An 11,543-nucleotide genomic window follows, 5' to 3' on the forward strand; every position below is an offset into this window, starting at 1 on the left:
AGGAGTTCCCTCGATTCCTTATGGATCCCATCATCAGAACTCGAGCTTGACAGAAATGTGGCTTAAAAACTAAACTTGCTTAACAAACATAACGAAGAGGACAAATCGCCAAACGTGAACTATGCGTCGTTGAAGAGTTCCGTTCTGATCATCATCAGCAGTTCCACTTCATCAAATGCGACAGTTTTTAATGAAAATGCTTGATTTTCTGATGAAAATACAAAAATCTCTATACGCATGCCTTTAAAATTTGAGGAGTTCCCTCGATTTCTCATGGATCCCATCATCAGAACTCAAGCTTGACAAAATTGTGGCTTAAAAACTTAACTTGCTTAACAAACATAACGAAGAGGACAAATCGCCAAAGGTGAACTATGCGTCGTTGAAGAGTTCCGTTCTGATCATCATCAGCAGTTCCACTTCATCAAATGTCACGTTTTTGAATGTATATGCTTGATTTGTTGATAAAAACATAAAAATCACCATATGTATGCCTTTAAGATTTGAGGAGTTCCGTCGATTCCTCATAGATCCCATCATCAGAACTGGATTTTGACAAAAACGGGACCAATCTGTATGCATATACATACAATCAAAAAAATAATTTTCAAAATCGGTCCAGTAATGACGGAGATATGGAGTAACAAACATAAAAAAAAAAAAAAAAAATAAAAAAAATAAAAAAAACAAAAAAAAAAAACATACAACCGAATTGATAACCTCCTCCTTTGGGATTTGGAAGTCGGTTAAAAACGCCTTTAACTCTGTTGAAAGAGACGCCCTATTAAACGAGGTAAGGGAGTATATTCCAATTCTCTACCCCTTCCTCTACCAGGTCTATCACCTACCGTCCAACCTGTTCTATGGTTCCAGTCGCATCATGTCTCAAGTGGGTGCTCAACAAGGAGATCCGTTGGGCCCCCTCACTTTTAGCCTCTCAATACAAAAAGTAATCGCTGAACTTAAGTCCCCGCTGAATATCTGGTACCTCGACGATGGAACCATTGGAGGAAAACCGGAAGAGGTAAAGCGAGACTTGCTAATTTTGCTTTCGCGTCTTAAGGATTTGGGTCTAGAAGTAAATGCGTCCAAATGCGAATTTTTCGCTTGCGGGTCGGAGTCATCTTCTTTCCTCCCCTCATTTTCATCGATATTACCTGGGCTTAAGGAACTTAGCTCCAACTCCTTCAACTTACTCGGAGCCCCAATATTTCAATCTGCAGTTCCCGAGGCACTGCTAACACGCAAAGAGCTCCTCCTGCTTGCTGGCGAACGCCTCAAGGGCATCGATCCGCATGTAGCTTTGGTTCTCTTACAAAAATGTTTTGCCACGCCTAAGGTAACTTATCTTCTGCGTACGGCCCCCGTGTGGTTATTTCCCGACGACATCGGTTGCTTCGATGCCGCTATAAAATTAACAATAGAATCCATAGTAAACATCTCGATGACCGAAAACCAATGGACACAAGCAGCCCTTCCAGTCCGTCATGGTGGCCTTGGTGTGCGTCGTGTTCAGGATGTGTGCCTGCCGGCCTTTTTGGCGTCGGCCCATGGGGTGATGGACCTTGTTGCTAATATTTTACCTAAAAATGGCGACAGGGTGTGCATTCCTTATGTGGCGGACGCCCTTGAGGCTTGGTTGTGTTCCAATCAGGGAGCGACCGTGCCAGAGAACCCCAAAATACAGCGTGCGTGGGACGACACCCGCTCTAAAGCTACGATAGATAACCTCATTGCGAGTGCAGCGGGAGTAGACCGTGCGAGGCTTCTGGCAGTGTCACAACCAGAATCTGGGGCATGGCTGCACGCGTTGCCTTCACCCCAATTGGGCACCTTACTTGACGGCAACTCGTTACGCGTGGCCGTTGCTCTCCGCCTGGGCTGCGATGTTTGCCAACCACATTTATGCATCTGCGGTTCCATGGTGGGGGCTGACGGTCACCACGCACTGAGTTGTCGCCGATGTGCAGGTAGGCATCCGCGTCACCATGCCCTAAATGATACTATCCAGCGAGCTCTCAGGTCGGCTGGTGTCCCATCAGTGCTTGAACCACCAGGCCTCAGTCGTACCGACGGTAAACGGCCTGATGGTCTGACTTTGGTACCATGGGAAAGGGGACGGTGTTTGGTTTGGGACGCTACATGCGTCAGTACGTTCGCCGCCTCCCACATCAGCCGTACATCGCGCGTGGCCGGTGCGGCAGCCGAAACTCAAGCGGATCTAAAGCGTCAAAAATATGCCTACATAGTCGTCCCTTTCTCTGTAGAAACGGCGGGTTGCTGGTCTGCCGACGCGAAACGCTTCACTCGTGATTTGGGACGTCGACTCAGACAGAAAGGGGAGGGTCCCCGCTCCGAGTCGTTCCTTGTGCAAAGGCTGTCCGTGGTGATCCAGCGTGGAAATGCTGCGAGCATCATGGGCACCTTTGCACCGGGAACGGCAGGGAGCGGTTTGTTTTCTTAAATTTATAGTTTTAATTTTTATTTGTAAGCCTTAGTTGTATGTTTTTTGTCATGTATGTAGAACTTTTAATAAATAGTAATAATGTGTATATTGGATCAAAATGTTAATTATGTATACAATAAATAAAAATCTTAAATACTAAAAAATAATTTTCTCAAAAATGGACGGCAAAGTCGAGTTTGCCGTCTAAAAAATAGGTCGCGAAGCGCGGAGTTTATGGTCAGTCAAAAATTAAAAAGTTAAAAACATTGCAGTCTCGATTTTAGGACTGCAATGTTGCATACAAATTCCATTATTTGTCGAGTTCCAAACTTTTTAAAAGTTGAAATGGCCATATCAAATGAAGGCACAGGCCCATTAAACAGCCAAACAGATGATTAGTACCGCGACTATTTAGCTGTCTCAAATAGGTTGGCGTATTTTCGGCAGAAAAATACACTTCTATTTTTTTATTAAAAAAAATAAAAGGCGGCAAGGGCTTTGTTCTGTGAAAATATAAACGTAAGAATGTTGCTTTTGTAAAATATTTCTATGATATTTATATTTCGTGCACCATTTTTGAGAAAAGCACTATATATGACTCGGCTGGAAGGCTACTTGCTGGCTTCGGATTCAATTAAACGGACTCCCAAGGTCGTCCGTTTAAAACGAATCCTCAGCCTGCAAGTAGCTACTTCCGAGCCTCGACAATAATGTACTATTTCGTGACGCAGTGTTCTAATCTTGTACGGGCTGAAATACCCATCTCACAGTTACATTCTAAAAGGCCTCAGTTACACTTGTAAGTTTTACTTACGTAAGTAGGGACACGGCTATACTACAGAATGAGAGATGAATATCGTTATCTCATTCTAACAAATAGCTTTGTCCCTACTTACGTAAGTAAAACTTACAAGTGTAACTGAGGCCTTAGCGCTACAAATTTAAGCTCACTGGCCAGCAATTTCGGAACTAGTTTTTCAATACAAAGGAGGATGGGCCAAAAAAATTATAAGTACATAGTGCTGGAGACATTTTGGACTAGTCATCAAGATTCACTAGATATGAAATAGTAAAGATATGTGTCGTTCCACGGCAAAAGGTACCAATGCCCCGGCTGAATATTGGAGCGGCGTTAATAATTAGCGTAAGCGCCAGCAGCCATAAGGAACCTTTTGCCGTGGTAGTAAACGTAGCGAAGGGACTTACTTGTTTTACTCATTGAAAAGAATCTTTACCTACCGATAATTGAACGGTCTACCGCGAACACCGAAGTTCACAACTTGCGCGCATGTTTTTTCTGTCACTCTAATAATTAAGCCTTATTGGAGGAAAAGGGAAAAATGCCTTTGAAATTGTAGCGGTTCTAGCTGAAAGTACAAATGACAAATTAAAAAAAACTTATTGGACAGTTATTTTTAAACATGAAGCATGCACATTCCCAGCATTATACCGTATCGTGTTATTCAAGTGAATGCAATGAAAATTAGGAAGGCGGGGCAAGCAGCGGCAACGCAGGCAGCCGCATTAGTATGTCTTTCCAGACTTACTTACTGAGATGGAGCGAATCGAGGACTCAATGGAAATCCGTATGATTTTACTTTTTAATCACGCAGAGTTGTTACGGATCTTAAGGTCTTATTACACTGGTCCTGACACCCACGCGCTCGTGCAAAGCTAATGGAATGCAAGCACAGCGCGGGCGCGTGCCCCCGGTGCATCCCGTGTCCATTTGGGCTGCGGACCATCGCATTGTATTCCCGGCAGCTGCAATGTGCCTCTACCTCTACCAAACTTAACAAAAAAGCTCTACCTGCTTTTTTTCTAATTTCTTGGTTAATAATTTGACAATTCCAAGGTAAAATAAGACTTTTGAAACTGTACTTATATCACGTAACCTATTAGCTATTTTATCATCCACTGTGTTGATCTTATCGTACGATAAATATTTATGTGGCGGCCTGTTTAGTGAATTTAGTTGTAAGTCTCTATCTTATTTGTGTAGGTAAGAGCGAATGACTAGGTAGGTATAACTAGCTGTTTAGCCAGTTAATATATTTACTTGTATAGGTATATACAGGCGTGAATAAGTTGAAGTTAATTATTACATTAGTCCTTCCTATTTTCATTTTATAGTCCTAAAACTGTAGACTCACTCATAATTAACCCTTTAACCGCCAGAGTCTGATATATAAGACATTACATATCCAGCTCAATTGGTCAGTCTGATAAATAAGACAAAGATCTGATTTGGTTTTTACAGCACATTTATAACTCCCGTAACTATGCCAACCTTACTCTGCGTGGTACAATTACTGTCGGTGACGACACGAGCACGCTCGATCAAAAATTGCTGGCGGTTAAAAGGTTAAAGTGGGTTATAATATGTAGTCATAAATGTCATAATCATGTTAAACGCCAGTCAGCCCAGTCGGGCACCATTCGTGCACATGCATGCGGTCGAAAACACGCGGCCGCTTAACACACGTTACCTAGATCCTACAATTGTAAAAAAACTGTAATATAAGTATCTGAGCGAGTTTATACAATGTATACTATACTTATTCAAAATAAACTTATCAATTAAATAAACTTACGTTTGTTTTATTGGCGAAACCGTTTTCTAATCCTAATATCAGAAATCGTTTATTGCAATTATTGCAAACCATTGAACGTAGTTGTTACATTTAAATTATATAAACACGTGGCACCTTATTGCAAATTGTTATCGCTAGCTAGGAAAAAAGTTATATTATAAATTGTATTTGTATCACCGAATCAATAGTATCGGTGTCGTTTAATGAACCTCGAGTTTGGTAAAACCCAATATTTATGTAAGTACAACCAATGCAAAGCAAAGGCACCACGAACCACGATGTACGTGGCGGCGTGGCGTGGCAGGGAGTGGAGCAGCAGCGACTGCGGCGGAGGCCGCATGTGCCGCGCGCATCTGTCCGATCTCGCGCGCGCTACATCGTCGTAGTGCTCGCCTACACATCTACAGGCTGCTATCAAGCGCATATCATCCCTTTATTTCTCAGCATAATTCATATGTTTGTACTTTAAGTTGTTACGAATTAATTAATTTTATATCGCCAAATAAGGCCGATTCACGGCTGTAAATATAATGATACTGCATTTTTTTTTGTAGACATTATTCTCCATGTAGGTAATAGGTGTTGTATTTTTATCATGCGTGTCATTTATAATCGTCGTATTTTAATAGAATTTTGACATCAATGATGACGTTGCTACGCTTAACGTTGCTAATGCCATGCAGAGTTAATTTGGTCCAACTCTATAAGGCAATCGCAAGCAGCCTGTATAATCGATATCGGCCGAGATCACGGAGGACACCTGCGCACACACCTGCCGCCCCTGATTCGCCAAAAACGAACAGTCGCGCGCCCACCTGCCGCATCGATACTCCTGTTTATCGATACGATAACCTAATCTACCCCGTATATGTAAACACCACTGCAATCTCTATCAGCGTTACTTTAAAATGCGGCAAGTGCATGTCGGGACGTTCAAGTGTTCGTGTGATACGAAAATTAAAAAACCCGTGGGTAGATAAAACAAGCTATAAGTTACGAGTTTTCAAGAAACTCCTCCACTGTGGCTGCGCCCGTCATGCAGCCTATCCGTTCTTATTGTATAATCATATACTTCCAAAAGGAGGTGGCAATCGGTAAAATGAAGGGTAACCAATACATCACATGAACCATCAAAAATAATTTAGCCCAGTAGTTCCAAAGTTCAGTTAGAAAGCACGTTACAAATACGTACACAATCATGCCCACGTACTTAGTCATCGTTCCATTAAATACAATTAAATTGGGGTTTACAAACAAAAAGTAGGTAGGTACCTTCAAAAATTTACGATATTCGTTGTCGGTCTGCGTGGGTTAATACGTGAACTATTTTTAATTTTTTAGATTGAGGGTATGGAAGTATGAAATGTTCCATGTTGCGGATTGCATCACGGCCGTGGCCAGATTTTGATGTGGGCTAGTAATTTTTGATAGTTAGGTACCTAAGTATGTACTTCCAATTTTTATTCGATAACATGTATACCTACTGAATTAAATGCAAATTAAAACTGCAGAGCATTTTATTAATATATTTATATATATGAAAGCTTGCAAACTCTCCATTAAGACACAAACTCAACCGTGGCAAGTGCTATCATAAATGTTCTTAAGTAGATACTTACAATATAAACATTACATGTAGTACACTACTCAGTAGTCTCCGATACGATTAGGTTAGGTGGTTTATACGCGAGTCACAGGTGGCACACTTAAGTAATAGGTAAGTAAGTATTTACTGCTTAACGGCCTGTTATCACGGATCAAACAAGCCATGGGGCTATTATTGTGATCGTTTACGTTTCGAACGATATGACGCGAAGTGTTATGTGTGTTCGCCGATTGCATACCTACACATTATGAAGGAACTGGAGATATCTAAAATAGGTACTAGGAACTAGTATGTTTGTATGTAAATTGAAATGCACGTGACGTGACATTCGGAACAAATAGAATTTTTATGTTACTTTATCCCTCTTTGATAAAGACACACGGAATAATAGCCAACTTGATTACATAATAGGTACCTACTTGACATATATGTATTACTTTTTTATTTAATTTTTACGAACATCAAGTGCCTACTCCTAGACCAACTTACCCTAAATAATTTCTCATACTTCATTCGAATGTAGGTACTCGTATATAATGTGGAGGGCGACGACTAACCTGGCTTCACATTTCATCGTTGGAAAGTTTTGCCATATTAAATGCAAATTAAAAATTAAAATATTAAGTGGGCTCAGAAACGCGTTTGTGGTTCCACATTGTATCAAAAAACTTTCAGCTGTCCCCGGATTCATATAACGAAGAGTGGGATTGATCACCTGCCCCTCCCGACGCCGACGCTCGGCTGTCTATCGGTGACGTACATATTTAATCTGGTACTTACAACAGATATGCACAGCACAGATGGTGCTTAATACATGCGCATCTCCTGCAATATTTTGCGATCGACTTGCAAGTCCTGCATAACCTGCATTCATTAGGATGTGCCCTCACAGGGGCTTAACTGATATGATTGGGATGCCATGGTGAAATTACACCTACACTTGTTAATACATATACTGCGGACACGGAACGTTTTATGAATATCTCACAATTCATAAGATATTACGCTTGACACATTCAAGCTACGTACGACGAGGTTCGCGATACGTTCCGCTGTGTAGCGTAAAACGCCTACGAACAGAGAACCCGACAGGCGGGTCGTCTTATCTTTATCTTGTCAGGTTCTCTGTTCGCAGGCGCACTTGGTTTACGCTTTCATTGCCAACAATTTACTAATATTTATTATGGAAAAAATATTTTTTATGGTGGTTGCCCTACATTAAAGTGGGGATGAAATTTTTTTCGCTTCCACCCTATAGTGTGGGGTGTCGTTGGATAGGTCTTTTAAAACGAATACGGGTCTTCAAGAACTATTTTTTGATCAACTTAATATTTTCGGAAATAATCGATCTGAAAGAAAAAAAGTTGTGATTTACCCCTTAGTTCCCCTAACTTTCGAACCATGGGTCCAAAAAATATGAAAAAAATCGTGAAAACATAACTTAGTAAATACTTTCAAGGAAAAATATAGCGAACCTAATCGGTACAGCTGTATTTGAGTTATGGCAAATAGTCTATTTTGACAGACGGGTAACTACGGAACCCTACACTGAGCATGGCCCGACATGCATATGTCCAATTTTTTTATATTTTATCAGCAGGTTGCTTAGCTTGCTTACTCTAAGCTATTTTTTTTATTTGTGATGAACAATTACAAAAAAACGACGTTTTCTTAAACCGTCTATTTTTTATTACTTATTTAACTTTAACAGCCTGTAGCCCCTAAAGTATTGATCGCAGAGTAAAAATAAACATAACCAAATTTGTAGTAAATTTTATGTTAAAACTTTTGTCTTAAGTAATTTTAATGCTATTCGTACAGATATTCGAGATATGAGCAAAAATATGAAAAAAAGTTCCTTCAAACCCCCTCTACACCCCCAGCACATCCCCTACCCTCGAGGACTTTTAGTATGTTTATCTGGACACCACAAGGTATACCTGTACCAATTTTCAAAACTACACGAATTATTTCCGCAGATTTTTCTAATTTGCTTAGGCTATAGCTGTTGCCCGCGACTTCGTCCGCGTGGAATCTTATCTTCAACATTTTACATCTTTAGTAGGTACCTATAATTTTCATATCCAAGCAATGTTGAAATTAAGTACTTTATTAGCAAGTTGTATGAAGTTTTAAGTCAAGTGGATTTTGATGTTGGTTGCTGAAATTACTTTTCTTGTATTCTCATAATAGGTACCTATGCCCTTATACAAAGATTTAAGTTCCGCACTCACAAAATATCTGATCTCCATACAAACTTTCAACCCCTTTCTCACCACCTTGGGGGATGATTTTCAAAAATGCTTGAATTAGTTTTCATGTTTTTTAATTTAATACCTTTTTTGCAAAAAGTTCAAGTTCCTAGCTTAAAATTAAATTTACACCCCAAGACGAACTTTCATCCCCTTTTAAACCCCCTTAGGGGTTGAATTTCCAAAAACGTTGCAATTACTTTTTTTTTGTAATCGGCTATTATGTCTTTCTAAGAAGTTTCAAAGCATTTGTAATCGATCAAACTTTGAACCCCATTTTAACCCTGTTAGGGGATGAATTTTACAAATCGCTGAAATCACTTTTATTGTCTTCTAATAATATCCCCAAATACAAAGATTCAAATCCCGCGCTCGAAAAAATTTATAATATCTATACAAACTTTCAACCCCGTTTTCACCACCATAGGGGATGAATTTTCAAAAACGCTGAAATTAGTTTTCTTGTAATCGGCTATTATGCCTTTCTAAGAAGTTTCAAATGTAATGGATTCAAACTTTTCCTTTTTCACCACCTTAGGGGATGAATTTTCAAAAACGCTGAAATTTAGTTTCCTTGTATTTTAATATATCTTTTTACGAAGTTTCAAATTCCTAGCTTAAAAGAAAACTTTAACCCCATACAAACTTTCATCCCCTTTTTAACCCCTTAGGGGTTGAATTTCTCAAAATCGCTTCTTATCTCTTGTACACTTTATAAATGCAATCTGGTGTGCATATTTCAACTTTCTGGCTTTTGTATTTTCGGCTCTGCGTTGATGAATCAGTCAGTCAGGACACTTGCATGTATACAGGGTGATTCCGCCCATACAACCATTTCCAGTCGCCGTTACGACACGGTGTAGACACATCTTGTGTCGACACCGTCTGTTTCGGTCACAATTCCAGTCGCAGAGTCGTCGCCGTGTCGACACAGTTACCAGAAATGGGGAAGGGTCGACACATGACACAAAGTGACATAAAGTGTGGTCGCCGTGTGCACACATTGTTTCGGGTTTGCGACTACTTTATGCCAAAATCATTCGTTCATTCGTTCATTTTGTTCCTGTCAAATGGAAACTGTCAGATGGAAAAATAGTTAAATAAAAATAAGTGACATTAATACGCCATCTCTAAAACGGATTACAAGACGTAATTATATATTGTTTGCATTTATATTACAATAGGACTTAAATTATTATGGGGAATTAAACTGCTCGAGTGATTTGATAAACTAAGTGTAATATAATCAACGCGCCACCACATTGTTTTAGTTTAGCCGGAAAGGAAATTGTTTACTTCTCAGTGCTTGTGTTCATAAATATATTATTTGATGCATTTTTAGTACTTCGATGCGTATACTATACTTAAATAACAGAAATAACGCTTTACATATTACGAAACTTGTTAATTATGATGTATAAATATGGTTTAAGGCTGAGAAATATTGCAGTCACAAAGTAGTCGCAAATGTTTCGACTTTGTGTCGACTCTGTGTAGACACATGACACGCGCTGTCAAAAGTAATAACAAAGTTACTGGATTTGCAAAATGGCTCCTTGTGTTCATTTGTTTTCAGATATTCTCAAAGTGTAAAAATGACGTGGTCAGAGATGGGACTTAATAGATTAACTGTTTATTCGACTAATTAATGGAATAAAAAAAGTTAATCCTCAAATTTTAATCACGATTAGTTTAGTCGACCTAACATAGATTGAAATTGAATTAATCTGAACATTAATCGAATAAATTATCGATTAAATCTCGGTTGGAAGTTGACAGGGGGCCATTTTTGTACGTAAAAATAATAGAAATGTCTTGCATGCAGATGGTAGCCAAACACTTTGTCATAAAAGTCGAGATGGGTGTCTATTTATAGGTTTTAGGGAGTGCCGATTTCGAAAATGATGACCATTTTGGAATCCAAAATGGCGGCCATGCACTGTGTCATAAAAGTCGTCATGGATGTCGTTTTATACGTTTTAGGGGGCCCCAATTTTGAAAATGATGACCATTTTGGAATCCAAAATGGCGGCCATGCACTATGCCATAAAAGTCGTCAGGGGTGTCGTTTTATAGGTTTTAGGAGGCGCAGATTTCAAAAATGATGACCATTTTGGATTCCAAGATGGCGGCCATGCACTATGTCATAAAAGTCGTCATGGATGTCGTTTTATAGGTTTTACGGGGCCCCGATTTAGAAAATGATGACCATTTTGAAATCCAAAATGGCGGCCATGCACTATGTCATAAAAGTCGTCATGGGTGTCGTTTTATAGGTTTTAAGGGGCGCAGATTTCGAAAACGATGACCAATTTGGATTCCAAGATGGCGGCCATGCACTATGTCATAAAAGTCGTCATGGATGTCGTTTTATTGGTTTTAGGGGGCCCCGCTTTCGAAAATGATGACCATTTTGGAATCCAGAATGGCGGCCATGCACTATGTCATAAAAGTCGTCATGGGTGTCGTTTTATAGGTTTTGGGGGGCGCAGATTTCGAAAACGATAACCATTTTCGATTCCAAAATGGCGGCCATGCACTATGTCATAAAAGTCGTCATGGATGTCGTTTTATGGGTTTTAGGGGGCCCCGATTTAGAAAATGATGACCATTTTGAAATCCAAAATGGCGGCCATGCACTATGT

The 11,543-nt window shown here is 39.7% G+C and overlaps 1 protein-coding gene across 1 annotated transcript; it reads left to right on the top strand.

Annotated features, from left to right (window-relative positions):
- The first annotated feature begins 880 nt into the window (after positions 1 to 880).
- Positions 881 to 5,426, top strand: LOC134679354 (uncharacterized). Its single transcript, XM_063538255.1, has 2 exons — positions 881 to 2,420; positions 5,299 to 5,426. The coding sequence occupies exons 1-2, from the start codon at positions 881 to 883 to the stop codon at positions 5,424 to 5,426; spliced, it is 1,668 nt and encodes a 555-aa protein (XP_063394325.1).
- The last annotated feature ends 6,117 nt before the right edge of the window (positions 5,427 to 11,543 follow it).

The sequence above is a fragment of the Cydia fagiglandana genome, chromosome Z (genome assembly GCF_963556715.1).
Source record: "Cydia fagiglandana chromosome Z, ilCydFagi1.1, whole genome shotgun sequence".
In the NCBI taxonomy this organism is placed as follows: Eukaryota; Metazoa; Arthropoda; class Insecta; order Lepidoptera; family Tortricidae; genus Cydia; species Cydia fagiglandana.

Bases quoted from the DNA above. Each gene is read 5' to 3' on its own strand.
- LOC134679354 (XM_063538255.1), top strand. From the start codon at position 881: ATGTCTCAAGTGGGTGCTCAACAAGGAGATCCGTTGGGCCCCCTCACT. The intron at 2,421-5,298 runs GCACCTTTGCAC...ACCAATGCAAAG, and splicing joins AAATGCTGCGAGCATCATGG to CAAAGGCACCACGAACCACG.